Below are 26,591 nucleotides of genomic sequence, written 5' to 3'. Positions count from 1 at the left end.
TTTGCATTCCATTTTCACAGATAATTACGTACGACAATGGCTAGCAGGCGCCTTGAATTAGCAAACAATACCAGCTATTCTGTTCTACTAATTTGTTACATGACACATAGAGCGTCACAATCTCGTGAGATCAATCTTTGAGTAGGCTTACTTTACGCCGATCTTTGTCGACAAAGCGTCTGTTCTCTTGAATCTAAGAGAGCGCTTTACAATTCATTATGATGTTCGGGATAAATAAATTCGAGCGAGTTTCCTCGACAATTTTGCGCAATGTTTTATTGACTCGTTATCAAACGCAGTGCGCTCCCGCACCATATACTGCATTCCTTTGGTTTTAATACGTAGCTTGAGATTAATATAACTTCTTGCTGCACCTAAATCGGAGATATGTTAAACGCAGGTACAGATTGGTGAACATTACGAAGGGACATTACCAACACACGATTGCGCGCGCGCGCGCACGGCAAGTACGATGCGTGTAATATTTGATACGAAATTACGTAAAGTGCGCTCTTTTTTTTTCATATGTCGCTGTTTGTACTTTAATAAAAAATTTCAGGGCAATTTGTTAAAGACGCGCGTCCTTCACGTGCATCTTTAACTGTTGCCTTTTACGCAACGAATATTTCAAATGAGATCGATCGCATGTGTATGTACGTATATGTGATTCTGCTACGTTTATCAATTGATTTATTTAACATACGTATAATATAATATTATGAAACTTTAGACATTAATTAACAATAGGTAAAGCGTTACTGTTTATCAACGGTATTAAAGTACTCTCGATATAATTGAAACGCATCTATTCACACATATATGCAGGTATTTACTTTTTCTCTTGTTACGATTTATACCGTGTCGGATATATTAAAAAAGAAAGTGTATGTTTTATACAATCAGATTGCATCGCGTGTCGTTTGAACGATTCTTTTAAGTACAAATTGTATCGGCAAAACGGGCGTTTTTTTTTCGAACAGAGGGAATCTCGCGTGGAAAATATCTCACCATGGAAATTATTCGCTGCGACGACGAATCGGATGTCGTGAGAGGTACGTCTTGAGAATGGTAACCGATGAATCGGACGAAGACCCGATCGAACGATCGCGATGGTGATAGCGATCAAAAAAAGGACATTCACGGCGTGCGATCGTAATCGGATTTCATCGTTCGCTCGTACTTTCGCTTTCTTCATCGAGAGGCCCCCGGAACGAAGAGTCCCGGAACCCTCCTTTTCTCGAACCTCGCCGCAAGTCTACGTCTGCTACCCACGTCTTCCATCTTACAGCATCCTCGACAGGGCCAGAAGCACCAGCGACGCGCCCAAATTCATCACCATCGTGGACGTCATCGCGGACGCGCCTGAAAAGTTGAGCTTGTCCTTCAAGTCCTTCGACACATCCACGTAGACCTTTTTGACTCCCACTTCTCTAATCAGTTCCGAAAGCTTCGTGGCGTCGACGGAATCGTTTTTTGACGACCAGATCGTTAAGGTCGAGTTGTACGACGTTGTGTTCTTCAACAAATCTTTTATGCCATCGATATTGCCCGCCGCAAAACAAGCTCGTACGGGATAAGTTACCGACTGGGTGACGCTATTCTCTTTCAAAATGTCGGTCATATTTTTCAGCTGCTCCACGGTATATTGACCCTCGGTAACATTGAATTCCTTTCCGTACCTAAAATATTGATGACCCAATTTCAATTATGCATCGTGTGGCTAGACAAAAATTATAATTAGTTCTTGATTGCTTTATTAATACGACGGATTGAATGAAAAAAATTCTCTTGCAAATATGCTTATCCTATGCACACTACTGTGCTTGTAGAAGCATCTAATTCGATTAAAACCTTATAGGTACAAGTAAGCGATTATTTCTTTTAATTATTGAATCCAAAGCCTTTTTTTTATTATTCATCCATTGAGCTTTCAAATGTCCTCGTTATAATATACGTCCATAATATTGACGTACATTCAATAACATATGCCATTGGAGCTTTAAGTTGAATTATCTCTTCTTTCAAGGTCTTTATATTTATAATCTCTTTTTTTTATACGAGATCTTGTGTGCCGTGAGGGTCACAATATATATTTCTTTGCTTATACGGCTGATTAATTACAAGGTTGCATATTAGAAAACTGCTGTTACTCTGTTCAGTGTGCCTAGTTGTTTACCTGGTTGTCCAACCAATAGAGAGAATAGACTCCGGCATGGTTTCGTTAGCTCCTTTCAGGAATGCTGTTGCGTTAAGCGGAATGGTGGTAGCATTGACTGGTCCAGCAAGAATGTCTGCATTGAGGAAAACTGGACGCTTGACAAGCTGAACAAACAAATATTTTTTTTATAGCCATTACGCTTTAATTACGTTCTAAATAATCAAGCGATGCATGCATGTGTATACGCACGATTGATCGCCAGTTCTTGAGGATAGATTTGCTATTCTCGAAAGCTTCATCGGTCTTGAAGTCGAGCTTGATGCCCATTCTGCTGTTGCTGGTGATATTGAGAAAGTCCTCGAGTGAGAGATCGCTCGTCGTGTTTGGTGGATGCGCCATTATCGGAATCATTTCGGTGTTATTGTTAAGGTTGCCCAATACGACGTCGGCCTCCAGCATCATGACATCCTCTTTAAAAAGGAAAGTCGGTTGCTGTGGGTACGTGTGCTTGTGTGCGCGCGAGAGAGTGTGAGGCAGCAGCCATCGTTGAGACGGCTGGTTGGACGGGAGGGTTCCGGGTATGTATATGCACGTGTGGCGAATATCGATCACGCCTAAAGAGGCTGGAAGACTACCGGATCCACACATCCGTCAGTGTGTAACGTAAGAATGACCGAAAATTCAGGCTTTTCCGAAGACTGAAGGTGCGCAGCGATAGATTCACGTCACTCCAGAGGGCCGTGGTGTACGAAGGGATGTACGATATTTACACGCTTCGCAAAACCGCAGTGGTTTTTTGCGAGTACTAAAGTAATCGTCGCGTTTCGAGGAAGATTCGCAGGAAATTAAAGAAGAGGATTGGAAGAAGAGGATCTGACGCAGTAAAAGAAGATTCGAAAAATTTAGGAGAAACGTGTGATGGGTGTGCGATCAGCGATGAATTTAGTGCGTCTCCAGTTGCAAATTTCATCATTGAATGACGTAGCCAGTCGCGGAACTGAATAACGAAGGAACTTCCGTTTTTCGACCGACGACTACCTTGACGTCTCATTGAGATTCAGCGGAGGCGCGAATACTTTTCGAGAACTCTCGCGTCAGACATGACTGCGTACAAATGACTTATCTATGAGGATCCAGTATGAGGATGGAACACAGAGGAATAGAAAATTTTAACTCAAGAGTTCGAACTGCTCTCTCACTTTTTCTTTTTTTTCAGCACGAAGTCGAGGAAAGTTTCATGCTAAATTCAAAGTGTACCGTGACGTCCGGAATCGAGTGGTACGAAGTGCATATCGGAGGAAAGAGAGCCGCTGTAAAAATACGAGATTAATCTCGCGACCGCGGCGACGTATGTACATCACGGACTCCACGCTTCGCGAAAGCGCGCGAAAGAAATCACCGAGAGGAGAGATGCAGACACACCTCGCTTGAAGCTCTTTCCCTCGCTGTCGATATTTCTGGAAGCGCACTTTTCAAGGACATTCCGCTATTATTTAAAGCGCGCCGATGTAAAAATACGTGTCATCCTATGCGGGTTGTGCACACAAAGGCGCGCACAATCGGACGATATTGATACATGGGATTATCCATGAGAATGACAAACGCAAAAAGAGCGGCGGTATCGAAGGCTAGAGTCGTGCGTACGTAGCGAAATGCCACGTAGTTCATTAACTAATAATACGTTGACGGTCGATGGAAGTCGCGAACTCTCGGTAAATTAGCTGTCCTATCGAAACGCGCCGTCTTCGCCTTCGAGGTTGCCTTCCGGCTGGTACATTTCACAATGTTAAATATTTACCATGATTATTGCTCGCTTGCAAATAGTATTGCGACGACGCGTCAGATTGATATCTAAATTGCTTCATATTACTGCAATTACAGCGAATGCTTCTCTATCAGATATGCGTGAGCGCTAGTATTGCCCGTTGACGATCATTTTTTTTTGTACAATTATTATCTTTTGCAATTTTATTGGTGTAGATAGCGCGGTTGATGGTAATAATGGTTAACCCTCGAGCGATCGCGTCTCGAAAGTAAATTACGTCGAAGTAATGCCTGTGAAATAATGTCTTGGATGTCAACCCTGGCGCGCATCGTTTTGCATTTAACATGAAATTGCAACGTTGCAGCGTCGCTTCGTTCGAGATCCCTCCAAGTTACGGATTTTGTCCGCCGAGCGGAAAATTGAATAAAAAGCAATCAAAAAATAACGTACGTCACCCACGCGAGTCCGCTTCGTGATTAATAAAACGTGTTCACTGTTGATATACAATGAATTATATTTAGATGTGAAATTCAAATGTTGCTAGCTTGTGACATGTGTCAAATAAACAATTTTTGTTTAACTTCTTTCTGTCCAAGCTCAAAAATCCGAAAGGTATGTTTACTGAAACCATATCGAATATCTCCAAGACGATACCGTCATTCTTGACAATACTGGCCGGTATTTGAACACGCGAGGGTAACCAGAGCAACGTCGTCTGTCTGCTCATCTCTCGAATGCAATAAACGAGGAACGAAGAGAAGTCCGCGTTGCGCTTATCGACGATTGACTTACTTGATAAGAGTGCCTCCTCCAATTTCGCTCGGCTGTTGACAGCGTGCGCCCAAACGATCTTCGTGAGATTGCCTTCGATGTTCTGAAAGAACTGGTTCGGATAGCATGGATTCGAGCAATTGTTAGTACTCATTGCAGCCTCTGAAACACAGGAAGCCCTTTACTGTTATTACCAGGGTTTTGCATTGGCATGATACACGTACTTGACCTTCCCCATCGGTATTCCCGAGACCGCCCCGACCCATGACCCCAATATTCGACTCGATGTGGCTCGCTCCATAATTGAGCGAGGACTCGAGAATTCCTCGCGCGGCGCGGTGACCGAGAACCTCCGTTCGCTGCCTCCTATTGTACCGTTCGATCGATAATCACGTTCATTTGTCACGTTCATTACGGGCGGCTTCCAACTACTGGCACCGTCCCAGCAAAAGCAGCATTTCGCGGAACCAGTTGTGATTAGCGGGAACAAACGACCGCGCGAATCCAGGGATCATCTCGTTGAGTATTACGTTACTCCGCGCGACACGGCATGAATTTTTCTCTCTCTCTCTTTTTTCGTTCTCTTCCGCGCCGATTTGCTCGGTGGCACAAATATCGATAGACGCGAGTTACGTACGTACGAAGTCGGAATGCATTAATAACGGGGTTGCGTCGATTTACGTCGCCGCTCCTTCGTGGAAAATTCCCCGATGGATTAGATCATTTCCGGCACACATATCCGGGGCCATGTGGTGAGCAAACTTTGCGTACGCCGAATGACCCCTCTGAACAGATTGCAAATGCGATTGGCCCTCTTGCCGTACCTTTTTCACATCTTTTTTGTGAACGAACTGATTTGCGTTATATAGCAAGGCAAGGTCGATTGGACCACTAAAAAATCGTCTTTAAATGTAGCAAGCAATTTCAGAGAGATAAGAGAACTTTTGTATCAAAGTGATAATCCCTAAATCATTATCTCTTTTAAGAGTATTCCAATTATAAAAATTCTTTCTGTTTTCCAAGAGAGAGGGAATATGAAAGAGGTTCCATAGACATGTTCTGCTCGGCGGGCGTGTCATTTAAAGTCTAATACCAATATCGACCGTAATAAGAAAGTTCCAGCGACTAATCAGCTTACAATCGGAAGGTAGTGTTTGTTCCACTACCAGCTTGTAACTGGAGCGCAAAAACTTGGCGGAAAACCTTTTTTCCCTGCATATAGCCCGCAGGCTGGCGTGATTAAATTTCTATGCTCGTTAAGTTGCTCGGAATTTATTTTCTGCAAACTTCATTGGAAGAAAAAGAATTCTCGCGAAAAATCAATAACTAGCCACGTAATCGCGCCAATGATTCCAGCCGACTCGGTCCAGCGGTCACGGGGTGGACCTGGATTCACGCCGAGCAATGAAGAGATATTGAACCGATCTGTTTTTAAGCACTAATAGCAGCCTTCTGCCCGCACGTTTCCTATGCACTTTGTTTTATGGCTAATGATTGTCGCTATCTGAACGTTAATATATACTCATATATTAGGATTATATATATCTCGCGATAAAAGTTTTTAATCTTTTTATGAAATTCACGCTGCGACGAGTAAGGAGGGTAACGATATCGAAAACGATACATATACATAACGATACAAGGGACACCGTTATTAAAAAACACTTGTATAAGAAAGAGAGAGAGAGAGAGAGAGAGAGAGAGAGAGAGAGAGAGAGAGAGAGAGAGAGAGAGAGAGAGAGAGAGAGAGAGAGAGAGAGGGAGAGAATACGTATAACAATAATTTACTTATGAATGAAAGAATTGATTGTAATCGAATTGCATCTGGCGAGCAATGACACCGTAACAAAGTTGGCGGCCACTCCTGGATTAATTTAATGACATTCCACGGAGAGTTAATACCTATCTGTGTGCTTAGACATACGGTACCGAGGGAATGACTCATTGTCAGCAAATAGTATTTGAAGTGGTCATGCGCGATAATGCTAATTCGTTTTAATTATCGTGCTTATCTAAAGCGCTTTATCTATAATTCTAGAATAAATTTTCAAATATTTTCTGGAAATTTCCTAAACCCTCAAATTGATCGAGAGATATAGAGATTATGTGTTCCCACGCATTTTGTCCTTGCCGAAAATCTGAGCGCTTTCTACGACGTTCTGGCAGACACATTGACGCTACAATGTCTTTGAAACGGCCGTTTCCGGTTCGGTGATCTCGCACAGAGAATATACTATGTTCGAACCGGTCCGACTACGGGGGAAAATCTTGAGAGCGGGCCTTTTTTTTGTTACAAGCGAGGTCCGCTCGCACGATCGAACGCTATGGGGTCGAGGCAATTGAACTGACCTCGACCGAGCTCAGGCAAATCGGCCGAACAATTGGTTATCTATTCTTTCGAGGCGTAAACGTTTTCTAACAATGCATCACGATATTGCACAGTATTTTCCGGGAACTTTATCGTCGCGTCTGGTAATTTCCCTATATCAAAAGAAATGTTCTTCACTATGTGATAAATATAAACGTTTGTTTCAAAACGCAAAGCGCTAAATGTACTGTATATATCATACAGTAAAAAAAAAAAACAATTTATATTTATGTTAAAATCGGTCTTTGTTAAAATTTTTAATATTTTATTCGCGTTAATTTAATTCAATGTGATTGTATTATTTGAATATGTTATGTTGAATTCATATTTAACATTTTTTTAGCAGAGAGAAGAGGGTATTATGGTTACTGTGGATATTACGGCTATCCCTGTTATTTCCGTTATTAGGTGACGAATTACACATAACAATTGTTCATGGAATTAGTCGTTTAATAGCCGTTTTTAATGACGTTAATGTGTCAATATATAATAGCTGACAATTCTTATAAGAATCACTATCACTTTTTTTCATCCATCTATTATGCAATGTGTTATTTTTATAAATTACGTCCTAAGTAATAAATATTTCATTACTTTGAGTCTAGAATCTGTTAAACAGCATTTTGATGAATATTATCATTCGAGTTTCAATATAAAATATCGACTAGAAACAAAGTTATTCAATAAAATAAAAATGAGTGATTTCTTTTCTATTAAAATAATACAATTTGAATGGATAAATAAACAATTAATATATATAAAAATAATGGTTTGAAATTCTAAGATAAACGAATAAAATGTATATGTTAATATATTATATATGTTAATATTGCTGAAATATATTTTCACAATTTATTTTCAAATTGTCAAAATGCTACATGTTTTTTGTATTAATCTTTTATGTAATATTTATTACTTTACGTATTTATCTTATGTAAAAATAATACAAAAATTAGAGTGGATCAGTCAAAACGATGTATATTAAATATTTAATATAAATTTTTTAACTGTGTACAAATACCACAGATATCTAGCAACAAAAATTTTTGTAAATTTGAGTGTATTTTTAAAAGTGTAAGTTCTTATGATTAAAATTCTCCTACACTTAAAATTCTAGAAATCTTGGAGATCATGATTTTTGGAATTTGATTTCTTTGCTGGCTCTCTTAAAATAATCTATCAATTTTTAAAAGTTTTTTATATATTCCAAATTGAAATTAAATTCTTTCAATGGAATTAATTACACATTTTGCAAGCGAAAAATAAATATACATTATCAAGGTATGCACGATGGATGTAGTCATTAGCATATGCTTCATATTATTTAATTTAATTTGTTAAATTTTTACAAAATATTTTTTTCTTTTGTTTTATTAGTTTATTAAAATTATTTTTGTTGCATATATATTTTCATGTTTAGAAAAAAAGGGTATATATGCATATTTGCCTCGCACATTTTCTCTCATTTGTCTTTTCACATACTCTGTTGTTTTCCCTCTCGCTTAATTTGCACTTAATTCTTACAATTTAATAATTTTGCGAAAGACATAAATATAATCATCAAATCCAAAATTGGCATTAAATTAAATTCTACTTAAATCTACGATTTTTTTACAACTTTTTATGAATTGCGTAATCTGGTATCTATTTATCTTTTTACTTTATTGACACGTGTTAAACGTAAAACTGTCAAACTGTCAGATCAAGCAGTTTTGCTGTTTCACCGAATAACCAATCATGATATGTGATGCATACGCCTTGAATACGCCCAAACTGATGCAACTTTATGAATTAGGGCGTCCCCGCCAAGTGTATGAATAATGTCTTCATTGATCCGGAAATATTCACTTTCTTAAATGAAGATATGATGCGAAGTGCATAAAACACAAATTGATCGCAACGAAATAATCCTCACGATGTTTTCGATGTTTGTTTATCTGGCGCCGCTGCAATAATAATAATAATACTCTTTACAAGCGAAAATATTTACCACGTATTGTGATAAATATTTGTTACGAAATGAATCAATTTAAATTGAAAATAAGAGTTCTGATTGATTGACCAATTGATCGAAGCTAAATCCCTCAAGGCAAATAATATATTCACGCATTAATGTTTAAACGTACAGAAAAGTAAGAAAACAATGTTTTATCGAGGAAAAATCAATGGAGAAAATTGCGTTCTCCATTAATACATGATGTAACATAACGTAACCTTTTACGCTTTAGAAAATTGCAGAAAATGATTGTAAAACGTTTCCTGTCTATCCCGTGCGGAATTTCGTCTTGGCGACTTTTGATATTTCCAAACCAAGCGTCAAGCCTTATCGCGCTCGCCTAGCCGGAGAATGTCAAACGTCATAAACGGTGTATCGGCCGCCCTTCAGTTGTGCACCGTTTCGAGCGGCATTTTATCACGGTCTGTATTTTCTTAACCCGTACACCGATGCGACGTATCACAAAGATACGACGAAGGTACAACATGAATATACAACAGGGATATATCAAGTAGCGCCTGTTTGCGGGGGAGGAGGATGAGTCCAGACCCGCGAACAGGCGCCAATGACGACGTGGCCGTCTTTCTTGATACAAAAGAACTCGATGCCCCACTCGTAGGCTGATAAAAGGGTCTTTCACGCGTCACTGCGCCCCATAGAATTTGCAAATAGCCACGACTACCGCACGATCTCTCTTCCGTTTCGAACACTTTTCCGATGGCTAAGATCGTCTCGTCGGAGCTTTGCCTTAGTCAGCCGGCTGACAAAGCGTGACTTACGGCCGCGTCCATTACCTGCGAAACTAAAGTCTCGATTAAGGTGTGGGAATCGACCTGATCGAGCAATTTAGAACTTTGAACGAAGTTTGATATCTCGGATTTGCGTAACGGAATTCGCGTCAGTTTATCCAGCTCTATACGGAGAGAGGCATGCAGATAAGGTTACGCGGATCATCTGAAACTTTTATAGGGCTCAAGAACTTGTTTTGATGTAACCAAGATTTCTAATCTCCGTGCAGAAAGTTGAAAAGAATTGCTTTTCAATTTTTTCTACATTGATTAGTGTTGGAACCAAGACCGCAATTTGCATACAATAAAATTAAAATCGAGAAGAGTATACGGTCACAACAAGATCTTACAATTACTGCTGAAATAATATTTCTTGTATAATCTTACAAAAATGTCTAGCCCTTTTGAACTGTGCGTTTTACTTTCGGTTTTAAACACAGCTCTTAAGTTGAATCCAGAAAAATAATATCACAGAATTAAATCAGCAATTTATTATATTATTACTGATGCTGGCATCTCTAAGGTTCATCTCGAAGAAAGTAAAAAATATGTTGCAAAAAAATGTTTTCGCCAGGTTTTTTTTCCTACATTGGTGTAATCTTCGAATTCGCTGTTTCTGAATTTTAAATAATTGCAAAGACAGTAATTTATGGTTCGATATTTGATTATCTACCAAGACGAAGAATAAAGTCTCAGGTGTTAAGGATCATTACACGAACTGTAGCGATTACTGATCCAATGGCGCGCGCGCGCGCGCACACACACACACTGCGCAAATCGAGAAATGATTTATACGCGTCAGGGGACCGCACAAACGCAATATTGACAGATCGATGATAAACAAATAACGCGCATTGTAGCGATAAACAGCTGACAACAGCCACCTGCCACACTTGTTCCGAGCTGTTTAAACTTAAACTCGTGAATATATATTTCGCATATTTTTAGGCAAAGTGTTTCTCCATTTTGATCATTCCAACGAAGTCTCGCGTAAGATTCGGTGGCGTCAGAAGTGGCACTTGGGCATCGACAGATGTTGGCCACTCACGCGCCGCACCGTGAGGAGCGAGGAATGGCTTCAATGTAACGGACCGTTTTACGGATTTACACAACGGAATGTGTTCGGATACTGTTGCGAAGTAACGTGATCAATGTTAATTTAGCTTACAAATATTGCCATTGATTTCCAAAGGGCGTAACTCCGCCACACGTTTGTTGTATTGTAATATCAATATAATACAAGGTCCCGGGACAAAAGTAATTGCTAATGTCTTCAACGTCGTATAATTACTTTAATAACCATGAAACTGTCATCGGTGCATACACGAAAGTTTGAAGTTTGCATGCGAAATGGGTATCTAAAGTTTTGGAATTTGACCTCGACTTACACGTGCAAGATATTGATGTCGTATTTGATACTAAAACAAACTTGAAACTCCGTTGGAACAAATCGAATTAATTATGAACGGTATGGTTACCTGGCAAATTTAGACGTCATACACGCGTAATAAATTCAGAGGTGATTCTTTTTAAATTAAATAAGAATGCCTTTTACGGTCGCAGCTAGGTCTTCGTGCTTGTATTGTTTGTGTGATTTTATATACTTTCCTCAAGTTTAATGAATGTGATTCTTTTACTGTATTTTTTTTTCTAGTATTCGCGATTACATGGAGATCGAGACAATGTACGAATCATGTGATTCAACGCACAAAAGAAAAAAGACAAAATACGAGTGTTAAACAGACAGCGTGTTGCGTTCACATCTCGTCATTTTGCAATGTTATGGACGTACGCTCAATTTGCTTGCGCGATAAAAGAAGCAGTTAAAAAATTATCTATCTCCTTATAAATCTTGTTCAGCGAAATACGCAGTAATGTCAGCTGTATCGGTTCCCATGCGACTCTGTGTTCCAAATCACAATCGTTCACGCTCGAGCGTAGATCGCGATTCACATAATCGATTCGCTAGTGTCGTTGCGCTCCTGTTGCCGAAGTCAACGACCGCGTTTACGAAGCCGGAGAATTTCCAATCTACATCTCAGTCGAATTCACGTTCGGCTCGGATACCCGCTCGCCCGATACAGGGAGAAGTGTGAGCGTACCGCTTGCGTTACGGCATGCAACCGGGCGACGAGTGCTCTGCTCCGCTTATCGCGGATAAACACGCTTTTATCGAGTCGTACGTTTGTTTTTCCATCTCGGGGAAACCGTACTTATTATTTCGAGCGAGTCCCAGTCAGGTGATGTGCAACGGAGACGTCGCCGATGATGACTCAGTTCCTACGCTTCAGATAACAACGAAATCCTATCTCCACGATATCTCCGTACGCAAAATATCTCCTTTCTCGAAACGATGATAAAAAAAAACCGTGGACCAATGTGTAGATTACAATGTGGTCATATGGCGCTGCAGTGATTCTGCTATGTTTCGAATAAGTTTTCCTTGATAATCGGTCTGAGTTCGGGCCGATTAAACATCGCGTCGTGAAATGGCTTTTGGTAGCAACACTCCGCGTAACAACATCGCGATCCAGTGCCGACCTATGTCTCCCTTTTTCATTATTCAACGTCTCTACATAATTATTTACGACGAGTCGTTGTACTTACTGCCTCCCGGTTCGCGTATTCGATGACCGAAGCGGTTCTTTGCTTTTTATTGCTATTAGCATTTTGCTGTTACAGCGAAATGCGATCATTTAATATTATCATTTCTGCGTTCATGTATACCGTGAGCATACATCACGATGGCTTGCGACATGTAATATATCACAATATTGTTCGCGGTATTATTTATGTGCGACATTGAGCGCATTTTTACAATTGCGATACGTAAGAGAGAGAGAGAGAAAGAGAGAATTGCGAGCGCGCTTCTTCGACATTTTTGAAAATCGCAGAATCGGTACAATTCCTTGGAATTGTAAAATTCAAAAGTGTACGCGGGATCATTACATTAACTCTAAACGGCAACCAATTGCCGCTTGACTGGTCGCTCAATCGGACATCATTCATTTCCGTAATGAGAAACACTTACGTCATGATTAGTTTTAACCTTCCTTACGCTAATTGTTTGCGCGTGTCACGCGGCTGTTTTCATCTTTATCGATGGTGTACCTTCGCGAAAAGTATTATCCAATCTTTCTCAATTTTAGAGGACATTCTATTCTGAGTCTTTAAACAGTCACTTACATTCTTCTTCATTAGAACGAACGTTGCGAAATTTCGAAGAAAAGAGAGAGAGAGAGAATTACACCAGCCTTGTTATTTTTATGTCTTCCGCCCTGTGCGCTTACAACATAAAACGCGGGCGTGGACAGGCAAAGGTGCGCTGAAACCAGTTTATTTTCGTACTATTTTTGCACGGTATGTAAGTTACATGCCACCATCGCCATGGTCACGGCGTTAATCTATTTTTGCGAGCGCTTTATAAGCAACAGCTCGTGTTAGCGTTATTAGGTACCGGATCGCAGAATGCCTTTGAGAGTACCAATTGCACTCGCTTCTAGCGACAGCCTGGCGCTAGAACACGCCAGGTGACGCAACGAAAAAGTGCCATTTAAAAAATATTTATCCGTGCGCTCGGATAGCAAATGATCAAACGTAATTGTTTCGATCAATCGCTTCACACTGTTTGCGTATCTGAATCTAAATGAGAGAAAAGTAATTTCGCGTTGAAAAAAAAAAAATTGTGCACCAGCTCCTCTGACCCATTTACGTATGCGGAGAAGGAAGAAGGAAGAACGGGAGGGAGCACGTCGGTCATGCACGGTAAATATTGTCTCTACGTGTGTATCCTGGGATTAATTGTGCTTTCGTCGCGTAATCATGCGGCATCTAAAATTAAGGGCCAATTTAACGTAAGACGCCGAAGGCCCGGTGGCCGAGCGCGCTAACGTATATAACGTCGGTCGACGTGCGTCACCGTTAGATTATTATTAGCGATCGATTGAGGGTCGGATCGAGATGAGGAAGATTCATTATATTTTACCATTTTATGACCGTGTCCTCCAAAACCTAACGAATCCTCCTGTGCTCCTAGTTTGAGGGATTTAACACGTTGTAACCTTTACATTGCAAAGGTTAAATTGAATCAATTCTTCGGGAAAGCCCTTGTACCAACAGAGGTGTGAACGAAAGAAATTTTAATTGATTACAATCGGCGTTAACTAAAGTTGCCTCTGGACCGCCTGGATCTCAGACCTCGTTACCGTACTCCGTTTCAAAGTTTCCCACCCTGTTCTCCTGTTAATTGGGGCATTGTGCGCCGCAAATTGATTTAAACTGCGAAACTTTCTATTTTGCATGAAAGACATGGCGAAATTATTCATTTGCTCGTTGCGACGTCAAACGTGCCGGGACATTTGAATCAACGTGATCTATAAAAAGCTTTGGTCGTAAAGTCACGATCCGCTGAGCAGCTCGCTCATCCAGGTCGGCGATGGTCCATGGTCGATTTTATTGTCTGATAGCGCGAGAACTTCTCGAGCCTTATCCTGACTTCCATTCGCTGAATCGAGCGGAGAATTCCAAACGCGGGAATTCTACCTTCGACCTCGAAGACTCCATCCGACTTAACGCTAAGCGTTAAACCTTGTTCCATACGACTTAACCCTCGGAGGTGCTCTTCCTCCCAATGGACAGGTGAGGAGATGCGGCGCGCGACAAAAAAAGAAAATCGATACGTCTATTAGAGGAGCGTTTGGTTTTTCGATGCGCGAGGCGAGCGAGGCCACACGTCTTTTACGACGCGACGCCGTCGCGCCACGGTCGAGAAAGATACTCCAGATCTCGATTTCACGATCTGCTAAGTGTCAGGCTCGTAACCGTCCGCGCAGGATGCGGCTTTAAAATAGGATCGATACACAACGTCCGGCTTTGCGGGGCTCCGGTTTCAAACTGCTCGTTTGCAAACGACCAGGAACCGTTCTCGCACCGGTGATTTATGTTCTCGTGCCTGAACATACCGATCGTTACGTCCGAACATCAGCGAACTGTCAACAAACCAGGTTTGCGATACGTATACTATCGCACGAATGAGGAGTCCAATATTCTTCTGCGTGGTAACATTCGCCTCAACGATATTTCTTGTTATCGGAATAATGTATGGAGACAGCGTTTCCGTTCGGAATAATAAGCAAAGCGCCTGGCTTAGTTTAATGATGTATCGCGCGAGTTTTCGATATTCCTAACGCGCACGAACGTAACACGAAAATCCAAATCCGTTCGCCGATAATTGATTCTATGGCCGGTATTCATAATTGAGTCTGATATTTAAAACATTCTTGAGTACCATCTTAAGATATCATCAAACCAATCAAAGAGCATTTTTAGCTACTCGAGTCGTTATTTAAGACGGTCCTGGAATAAGAATCGACTATGAATACCGGCCTTATAAGAAATCATCTTTGCACTTTGATAAAAGTGACTGTTCGGTGCTCGACCAGCTCCACAAATCCATTATTTATTTTTGAAGCGCGATGCAACGACGTGTGACACAACGTTTACCCTGCTCTCGCGGAAATGTATTATTCGCGTAATATCCCAGTTTTTAAACGTATGCCAAAGTCAATAAAGTTATTATCGAAGTTATTAAAAGATTACGTTACAATCGAACTTACGGATCACCGCCAGCAGGACAATCGTCACGATCGTGGTACTCGCCATGGTCCTCGCCGTCGAAATCTCGATGGGGTGGCCGACAAAGGAAGGGGCGGGCAGACGCGAGAGAGAAAGAGAGACGGTTTTGAAGGAAGAGAGACACACAGCCCCGGAACGACGCGGCTCTCCACGGCTCTCGACTAGACGCCCGGTCAACTCGGCAGCCTCGAAACGACTGACTGTCTCCACAGGAGCGGAGCGGTCGGCCGATCGTCGAAATCCGGGCGCACGTAATGGCACGTATAACGTATAGGCCGTCGGTCATATTTCGCGGCGCCGCAACGCCGCGCCGGTACACACGTGCTCTCGCCACCACGTCTCCGTGGTGAGAGAGGGGAGGAAGGTTCCATCTCGGAGCACGATTCGCAAGACGCAGACGGCGGACGACGCGACGTGGCTCGGCAACCAGGGTAGAACGTAGAGCGCGGGCGGAAGGGCGATGCGTGAATTGAATCGAAAATCTGTTCGAGACGCAAGGGTTACGCAAGGATCTGTCTCGGCTCTCATCGCGGTTCTTATCGCGGCCTCGGCGCGACACCGCGCGGGATTTCCGCGTGGGACGTTTCCGATGGATCGCCGTCGACTTCGTACTTGCGAGGGGAGAAGAGAGGGATGCGCCATTGCGGAAATGTCGGGCCTTCAGACAGGTAGACTGCTCGTTACAGGGACTGTGAATGACGGAATATCTGCACCCAGGAATTGAAGCGCTTTCTATACCTGAAGAAAAAAGATCCGGTTTTTTATGGGAGGGGAGGGGGGGGGGCACTCATTCTCAGCCCGTTGAACCGTGCGCTGAAGGTAACGGCTTTATTCTACCCTATATGAACGGGGTAGAAAATCGTGCGAGTAACGTGGTACAAATAATGTGCGCTTGTATTGTGCGAGAGAAAAGAAAATATCCAAAAGCTGCTGAAAAATCACCTGTACGATTGCAGTCTACAAATTTTTTTCTGTGGCATAAAGCTTTCCTAAAGGACTCTTTAATGAACAATTATATAATGAAATTTAAAGTAAATGACTGTATCTATAGGCACAGAATTTTTTGGGAAGGGGGAATATCAATTATGTTATATACAGGGTGTTCGATAATGGTTGTCCCCACGTTTTACCATAGGAGCACGCATTTGTAATTTCTAATATAATATGTTAGAAATATATATCCGTCGGTAAATCATGCTCCTATGGTAAAACGTGAGTACAACCATTATCGAACACCTTGTATAATATTTTGTAATTTTTTTATGTAGCAGTAATTGAAGAGATATGTAGTTTTTCAATATTTCTATTATTATTATTACATGCAAAATTTTCATGATTACTTTTTTTAGATAAAAAAATTAAAAAATTAAACATAGAAAGCCCTTTGTATGAAAAAAAATATTGCTAAATATTATTAAAAATATGATATTAATGTTAAATAAAAACAAAAAGAGAAATGATGAATAAAGCAAAGAAAATTATTTAATTTTAGAAGCGATTTATTACAAAACTGATGAAAACCGTTTGAATTAAGCAAGGCATCTGGGCAACTTTCAAACCACGCTGTAACGTATCAGTTTTTGTCTTCTTTTTTACTGGAGTATAAAATTATAAAAAAAAATATAAAATAACAATTATAACATTTACTCTGTAGAATGACACGTTTACTGAAATTTAAAACCGAAACATTGTAATGGCGATAGAACTTATTCTAAAAAATGTACGAGGTGGCGAGAATATTAGATACCGTACTGCCCAACAAAATCCTATAAGTTAAATGTTTTTTCCTTAGTTTATTGTAACATTTCAAATGATGTATTATTGTATAACAACGTCCTAAAATAAACTAATTAAAAAAAAGGTACTAGTTCTCGTCCGATCACTGAAGTCAAGCAGCGTCGGGCACGGTCAGTACTTGGATGAGTGACCGCTTGGGAACACCGTGTAATGTCCCTTTTTTGCATTTTTACTATTTTTAGATAACATAAAACATTTTTTATAACAATTTTTAACGTTTCAAATATGAATTTTAAAAAAATATATAATAAAAATTTTATAGAAATACTTTATGAAAATTTTATCACCCCTTTGAGGGTAAAAGTATATTTTCCATCTTTTTCTTTTTTGTTTTTATTGTTTCAACATGTTTCGATCTTACTTGATCCTTTTCAAACCTAATAACTGTCTGATAAAATTCAAATTCCAATAATAGTAGTAACCTTAACTATTATGATCATGCATTTTAAGGCCAGCGTATAAAACAAACCGACAAGCTTGTTTATGTCAAAAACAAATTTAATATGAATGAAAGGTCAAAATAACAAGCAATATCATCTGATAGAGTTTGAAGATTTATCGCAATATAATAATGTTTGCAAAACTTAGAGCACATAACATATTTCGATCTTACTTGATCCTTTTCAAACCTAATAACTGTCTTATAAAATTGAAATTTTACAACAATAGTAACTTTAACTATTATGATTATGCATTTTAAAGCTAGAGTATAAAACAAACCGACAAGCTCGTTTATGTAAGAAATAAATTAATATGAATAAAAGGTCAAAATAACGAACAATATTTATCTGATAGATCTTAAAGTGTAATAATGTTCATTTGATTCTTTTCAAACCTAACAACTTGTCTGATAAAATTTAAATTCTAACAACAATCTTAACCTTATTGACTATTATGATCATACAAGGCCAGCGCACAGTGAGGTATTTGTATCGAAAAGTTGATCCAAATTATTTAATTATTTTATGTTAAGTAATTTTCTGCTCATGTGCTTTAACTAATCGACTAAAAAGGACTCTTATAACATTTATTGTTGCATATAAAAAATTAATTTTAAAAACAATTTAGTACAAAATCCATGAAAACCGTCTGAATAACCAAAGCACTCGGGCAACGTTCAAACCACGCTGTAAACTACCAGTTCTCGTCCGATCACTGAAGTCAAGCAGCGTCGGGCACGGTTAGTACTTGGATGGGTGACCGCTTGGGAACACCGTGTAATGTTGTCTTTTTTTTGCCTTTTTGTTATTTCCAGACAACAAAAAACATTTTTTATAAAAATTTTTAACGTTTGAATATGTTTTTAAGAAATATGTAATAAAAATTTTAGAAATATTTTATAAAGATTTTTGAATAATATAAAACTTATTATAATACAACAATATTTAAGGTATAGAAACATATTAAATATAAAAAAAAATATTTTTCAAATAGTTTTCAATACGTTATATTTAATGTAATATAATATAATGTAATATATATAATATAATATAATATAATATAATATAATATAATATAATATAATATAATATAATATAATATGTACTTGTTAAAAAAGTTATAAAATTTAATGTATTTTCAAGTTACACATTAAATTTAATGTGATTACTATATAAGAGTAAATTAAATAGGTACAACAAAAAATATCATATTATATCATATAATATCATATATCACATCACATCATATCACATCATATTACATAATATCACATCATATCACATCATATCAAATGTAACATATTAAAAAGTATTTGAAAAATATTTCTTATATATTTAATATGTTTATGTACACTAAATTTAATGTATTTATAATTAAAAATTATGTGCATTAAATTAGTATACTTTTAGTGCACTTTTGACAACATTAAATTTACATTAAATGTTTATTGAATGTTTTTAATGTACCTGCTTGAAATTTGCTTCTATTACATTACATTTGCTTCTATTAAATTACTCTGCTGCTGATTTTTAACAATGATATTGTAACTGCCATTTAAAATTTTTGAAATCTGACTTTAGATTTGTATTCAATGAATCAAAAAATATAGATGGTAAGATTTGACAGAAATCCGTCAGGTAGAAAAAATATACCTCTCACATGGTTAATAAAATTAACAAAATTAAAGAATTAAATTTTTTTTTAAAGCAATTTATCTTCAGGATTCACAGTAATATTTCTATAAATTAACATAAGAATCATATTATTTAGACAATTTTCTGCCATGTTGCACAAATAATTTTTAAAATTTTAAGAGTTTGAATCTCCAAGCTATTTCTCTTCCCTTAGATATACCCATACTGTATTTATTTCATTTGCGTTGTTATTTAAATAATCATTTTTTTATTTATTTTTTTTTATTATAAGATTGTTGTGATAAAGGGCGTAGGTAATAGTCTCAGGCATCAATCTTCGTAAATGAAATTTTTGTACGACATTGAAAACACAGGAAATCGATCAGACAATAAAAGCTTTAATCAACCTCGTGACAAATACGATGTTTTATTAGCATCGCATTTAATTAATTTTGTGGTGCATTAAAGGCAACATCCTTATTTGACTTAATCGACTGAAACGGCTTTGATGGAGTTTCTGACAGGATCGGACCAACCAGTTTGCGCGTCATAAGAGCAATAAAACGAGTTTACGTTATTGCATGTTGTTTTACGTTGTATAGTTCACCATGGCTGTGCTCGACATGTGTTCGATACGAAACCCCAAACGAGTCGTAAGTGCAACGACGGGGCTCGTTTTCTTGGCTCCCCGCGTGGCGTGGTGGGGTGGAACATCTGTCGAGGGTTCACGATCGGAGCATAAGGGCGTTTTAGGCAATCTTATAGAATTTTTATAATTCATAGAACTCACCGTACTATTCTTTTACGACAAGAAACTTCTTTCAGCCCACGTCTTACATATTATATGTCTTACATAAACTGGTGAGTAGTTGGACAAAATATCCAACATTTTCACTCACGTGGATCGTAGTGAATAATTTACTTTTTCAACATCATCAGTTGATTTTTTTATCTGTGACTATAAAAGCGTACCTATTTTCTTCATTCTACTCATTTTTATTATTGTTTTACTTATTCAACTTGATAAATGTTCGTAACATCGTGGAACGGTTTATAATCGAGGTGTGTCACTTTGTAAATTGCTCTTGTTGGCACAATAAGATGACAAAACACTTGTGAATCAGCGAAATTCAAAGAAATTGGATAGATTTACGAGCGTCATCTTTTCTTGGCACGACTATTAAACATCGCATCTTTTAGCATCAAATTGTCATAAAATTATTATTCACGTTAACGTTATCTGATACTCTAAACATTTAGTATTGAAATTTTACTATATTAAATTGAGATTTTACTCCAAGTATTAGTGGCAATTGAGCTAGTATTACTGCAGTGAATTTTATTGCAAGACGATAGTGAAAAATCCCTTCATTATTGGACTGAATTTGTTACTGCAATGAATTAAAAAATTTATTCCAAAAAGGAGTGAATTTGAAAACTATAACAGTCTTAATGATATCACTTCGAGAGGAGATTGAATGATTTTACTCGATTAGGAAAAATTTACAGTAAAAAATAAAATGTAACAGAAAGTTTACTCTAAATTTTAAGTTATTTTAACTTAACTTTTGAGTTATTTTAATATAAAATTTAAAGTGGACTTTCTGGAACATTTTATTTTTCACTGTGTTTGTTTTCTCTCAAAAAAGAAGATAAAGTTATATTTGAACTTCTACGTAAGAAGTTTCGCAAATTCATTATAAATGTTGCGAAAAATTATATATGCTATAAATATTATAATCTATTTCTTTGTAATATATCAATAATGCATCAAGATTTATATAAGTATATAAATATATAAGTATATAAAGTATATAAGTATATAATTTTTTTAAATATGTATAACCAACTTAACTTACCTTCTACTGTATGAAACTTTTTCAGTGTAATAATTCTTAAGTACAATAATAGAATATGTAATTATATCTCCTTTGTTCTCAGAAAACAATTTATCTTTTGTAAGTAGAGTGAAATCATTCGCGCACGTGAGCATGTATATGTTTATATTTATTCAGGAAAATTTAATTATAACGAAAATTTCACTATCAAAATACAGGTTAAATATTAATGTTTATCATAAGGCGATACATATTTATAATAGATGATGAAAATAAAATTACTTTATACCATACATTTTTATAATTTAATGTACATTTATATATGTATTATATTTATTAAGTCTTTTATCATATATATATATATATATATATATATATATATATATATATATATATATATTAATCTTTATTTTATCGAAGAAAATCAGATTACGAAAAAACAATAAAGATCGATCAATTAATTGATCGATCAAATGAAAAAGTACCCTTTTGGTAGAATAAGAATTAAAATGGACGATATGCATAATAAAAATCTTAAAATGTTAGAATAAAATATGAAGTAAATTATGAAGTAATATTACACAATGTGAAGCTCTGCAACTGGCATTAGGCGTGTTGAGGCCCATAAAGCACCCGGTTATAAAATCGTAAAATGTTCATAAACTACTGCAAAAAGAAATACCATTTTTGAAAATATTGAAAAGTGAGTTATATGCCAAGTGTTAGACAAAGTTAATTTTAAAACTAATTCAAGTTTAAATTTAATTCAAGTTGAAGTACACGTATATTCTAATCTTACATAATTTTAAAGTTATTTCATACATATCCAGCTACGTGCTCTATCTAAGTCTTAAAAAACAAATATAGAACTCTTAGCAATTAAAAGTTCATTTCATTGAAGTGGCATTCAATGTATCTTGCATTGAATTAGCTTAAACCGGTTGATCGAGTGAAATAACTCTTTACATAATAGTAAATTTAACTCTGAAGGAGTAAAAATTTACCTTTAAAGCAGTGAATTTGCCACTCATTCTTGTTAAGAGCGAAAATTTCAATGCTAAAGGTTTAGAGTGTGAATCATCCAGTTGTATCATATAACAAGTTCACGCGACGTGTCAGCCGAATAATATTTAGCAAAATAACAGGTTTTATCATTTTGTCATGCTACAGCAATTTACAGGGTAATGCTTCGAGAGGTTTACTGAATTTATGATTAATTGGTGTCCAGCATACGATTCACGATTGTTTAATATACATATTAAACGCTCCAATAAATCGACGCGCGCGTATCTCATTCTCTAGAAAGGAACCATAGTAATTATTTGCGGTTGTGGAAAATAAAGCTTAATTACCTGTACGCCGAGATAAAAGTTTAATCCTTTGATATACATACAATTTTAATTTAAATTCAATTAACTGAATGTTCAATCGTGCACTACACGTATTTATGAATAATCCAATCTCCACGGTTTACGTTTAGCAATATTATTCATTTAGAACATTATATCGTAATTAATCCAAGAGTCGGACGTATCGTTCTCTTAACGAGATATCCGTTCGCAAGGGGCACAAATACAATTATTGTCCACGTGTATAAATTGGCACGACGGGTCAGCGGTGTTAATAAGTTTAATTTCACGAAACGAACTACGCGCCATTTTTGCAGAAGGGCGACTTATTTATTTAGCGCTGGAATTGCGGCCCTTTTGTGCGGTTTAGAAGTGACGTCTTCTCGTTCCTCAGATAACTCTTCCCTTTATAGATCTCGTTGCCACGTAGGTAATGTTTGCTCGAAGTTCGCGCGAGCGTCATAACGAGCCAGTATGCGTCATTGATTGTACTCTTGCTTCATTTGATAGCGCACTCGCAACAGCGTAGTTAATATTGAATGAAAAAGAGATTGAAGATACACAATATTCTGCATCGTTCGTGCAGTGTCTTGTTTTCAGAATGGTCGAAGGATACGCTATACGAGGTTCTTTAATATTCTTTACTGTCAGCGCTTTAATCAGTTTGATGGATCGTCATTTCAATTATGAAATACGTTCGATCTTTATTTAGAAAGTATCTTTAGCAATATTACTATACTTTTAATCTTTCTAGCTGGCAGCGTCATATCAGACACGTTTTCCACGACTTATTTCTCTGCAACAATCTCCCGCAGATCATGGAAACGTTCGGCTCAGGCAGAAATATGCTCTCGAGCCGTTCGAGTGAATTCGCGTAAATTTTGTTCCCGGCGAGGATTGTTAATCTTGTTTACCTTCCAAATTTTTTTCAGGCCGCTATCTTCCGACCAGACTTAGCGTCGCGATAAGATACAATAGAGATGCGGGTGTTTCCGCGGAAACAATGGCGAACGCTATCCTTTGTTGCCCGGTAGCAAAACTTTTTCACTTCCCGAGGAGACGAGTTCGCTGTGTATCCGCTTTAAAAAGAACATGCTCGGTCGCGGCAGGTAGACGTGACAATTAGACGTTCTAATTTTCGCCCGCGTATGCTAATCTCATTGCAGATTTCACTCGCCGGTGCGGAAAAACATAGAACACGACGGAATTTAGGGAAGCCGAACTTTCTGTCGATATTCTATCTTCACATTCTTAAGCTATCTGATTTCTTACGATTTTATTAGCGATAGATAAGGTCAAGTGAGTTGATCGTATTTACCGTAAAATTCCTACGGTAAATAAATACGGTTGAAGAAATGAAACGTTACCTGCAATCCTCTTTTTTTACCTCGATCCCTCTCCTGTGCGGCGGAACGTTTTAATTCTTTGCTAATTAATTAAACAGGATAGGTTTAATTAATTAGCGAAGCGTTACGTTCAATATAACGTTACGTCTTCAATTATGTAAATGGTGTGATTATATCGTATGACTGCAAAGTGATAGTCACGAAAGCTAATGTTTCAGCTTTTTTTCAGACGCGGTAGTATTTTCATTGCTTTATCGCACGCGAATATTAGAAATTATTAGTGAGTTTATTTGACGAAAAAAAAAAATATATTTTTTGAACATTCTTTCGCTCTTCGACGAGCCGCGTATCATTCGCCGACGATATCTGCCGCATTGCGCGCGATCCTGTTGTTCGCCTTTTAAAATTTCTCTACTTTGCCTCGTGCCATCGTAACTCGCGACTGCGACATGTTTGTTTGACGGTTCGTTTGCGTATTCGACATTCAAAGTCAACAATTGCGTATGCATCGCTTTAAATACATGATTTCAGCTCGCTTACGCGCGCGTGCGGTTCGCGCAGCAGCGGTAAACCGGTACAGCGTCAGTTTAGTTGCACATCGTGCATCGCGAGAAGAGTAAAAGAAAAAAAAGGGGGGAAGGAGAGGGAATAATCTGCATGTCGCGAGTATTACGATCTCCGCGCGCCGCATACATGTCCCACCCCGTCACCGCCGCTCTTTTACTCCGCTTTGTTTCAAGCACGTGTGCGCATTTTGTCACGCATCGGGAATTGAATATTGACGAAAGATGTTTCTCTATTGTTTCCCGTCGCACGTTTTCACGCGTGGAAAGCAAGTAGGAACGTTTACAACGCGAGCCCGTACTTATTTAGCCGTATGTATTTAGCCCCGACTTGAATTTCGTCGTGAGATGTACAGATGGAAGATTATCTGCATATTTAGAAAAAGGATAAATTAATTGCTGCTAAAACTCGGCCTCGGCCTTTACAAATAATCGCTATGTAACTTACAATGCGAACGAGTTATTTTAAAAAGGGGGACAAAGGCAAGGGAGGTAAATCGATAATTGGTCTTCTGCGAAGGATAAAACTCCCACCCGCTCTCGCCGTTTCTCCCTCTTAATAAAACGATAAAGCTTAAGTGGCTTTGCATAATTTAGTTGTCAAAAAATTATATAATATAGTAGATAATATAAAATTTTAATTATTAAATTTTGATAATAAGATTTGTTAACAGTTTAGAATTAAAAAGTGTAATTAATCATAATATATGGATTAAACAGAACTGTTAAATTGAATAACAAATATTGTTAAATTAAACGTTTAAAAAGGCGTTTAAGAATACGACACCTCAGGAAACATGAAACATTGCAGCAATATTGCAGCAACATTGCAACGTTGCCGCAATATTGCTGCAATGTTTCACGCTGTTTGAGATGGATGCTGTTAATTAATAAACTATTGATAATTTTTGAAGACATTTTATAGTAACGTGAATATAAAATTTTTATTTTTGAACACTCTATCTTATTTCAATTTTTCACTCCATCAATACTCAAGATCATGATATTATTTGAAAAACGCAATAAAAAAAGTAAAGGAGAAATTGGAGGTTATGGTACGTGTAAAAATTGTTTACATTTTAGAGTTTACAATATTGCAACAACGTTGCAACGTTGCTGCAATTGCAATAATATTTCATGCTATCTGAGACAGACGCTGTCAATTCATAAACTATTGATAATTTTTAAAGACTTTTGATAGTAATGTGAATATAAAATTTTAGTTCTGAACACGATATCTTATTTCAATTTTTCACTCTATCAACGTCTAAGATCATGATATTACTTGAAAATGCAATAAAGGGGAAATTGGAGGTTATGCCCAGTTATGCCCATCGACATACAGAATGGACTGCTGATGACCGTGGTGGGGGTAGAAAGACACATAGAGTGAGAGGCAGACAATACGAAGAACGTTCGTTCTCTGTCTACTAAGTTTGATTGGTTGTTATGGCCCCAGCAACCAATCAGACTTAGTAGACAGAGAACGAACGTTCTTCGTATTGTCTGCCTCTCACTCTATATGTCTTTCTACCCCCACCACGGTCATCAGCAGTCCATTCTGTATGTCGATGGTTATGTCACGTATAAAAATTGTTTACATTTCATGAACACAAGTTTGCGCTATTTTGCTTTAACATTACAGCGCATAAGTATAATTTCCCAACTTCATTTTGGATGCGACCCTTTATAAAGACAAACAACGTTTTCGCAGTCACGAAATTTGCGATGATCGATAGTAGGCACATGACAATTTCCCACAAGTTCTTCGTCAACTCGACATTTCACTTCTAGTAGATTTTGCTGTCGACACATTTAAAGTTTTCTTTCGTAAATTCTTTAATCTACACAACGATAATTAATGTTATCTTACTTGCACACGATGCGACAGATCCTTCAGTTCGATCGAGATTATGTAACTCATTGTTGTAATAGCTTAATGATGTTAGTGACACCGCGTAATGGCGCGTACATGCCCGGCATGACAAGCAAATCTCGTATCTGTAATAAATTTTATTATGTTTCATATTTAGATATATTTTTTATTTATGCAGATATAATTGACAGATTATTATTTCCGTAACTAAAAAAATGTCTAAAACTCTAAACGCGAATACGCTATCATACATCTATACTACAGTGA

At 37.7% G+C, this 26,591-nt stretch overlaps 1 protein-coding gene and 1 non-coding gene across 3 annotated transcripts; one reads left to right on the top strand and one right to left on the bottom strand.

The window, feature by feature from the left end:
- Positions 1-249: 249 nt before the first annotated feature.
- On the bottom strand, positions 250-26,447 carry LOC105199967 (protein FAM151B). 2 transcript variants are annotated; one of them, XM_039449099.1, is made up of 5 exons: positions 26,322-26,447; positions 4,716-4,856; positions 2,408-2,628; positions 2,177-2,322; positions 250-1,679 (listed from the first exon to the last, which is right to left on the bottom strand). In XM_039449099.1, exons 2-5 carry the CDS (start codon positions 4,846-4,848, stop codon positions 1,283-1,285), a joined length of 897 nt encoding a protein of 298 aa, XP_039305033.1. In that variant the 5' UTR covers positions 4,849-4,856; positions 26,322-26,447; the 3' UTR covers positions 250-1,282. The 2 variants fall into 2 exon arrangements, with proteins under 2 accessions (XP_039305033.1, XP_011165604.1); XM_011167302.3 differs by lacking the exon at positions 26,322-26,447 and adding an exon at positions 15,462-15,742.
- On the top strand, positions 18,387-18,506 carry LOC120357982. Its single transcript, XR_005574956.1, has one exon. It is a non-coding gene; the product is annotated as a 5S ribosomal RNA (ribosomal RNA).
- Positions 26,448-26,591: the final 144 nt, after the last annotated feature.

This window comes from Solenopsis invicta, chromosome 5, assembly GCF_016802725.1.
Source record: "Solenopsis invicta isolate M01_SB chromosome 5, UNIL_Sinv_3.0, whole genome shotgun sequence".
Classification (NCBI taxonomy): Eukaryota; Metazoa; Arthropoda; class Insecta; order Hymenoptera; family Formicidae; genus Solenopsis; species Solenopsis invicta.
The sequence above is the reverse complement of the archived record's forward strand: the minus strand, read 5'-3'. Positions and strand labels throughout refer to the sequence as shown.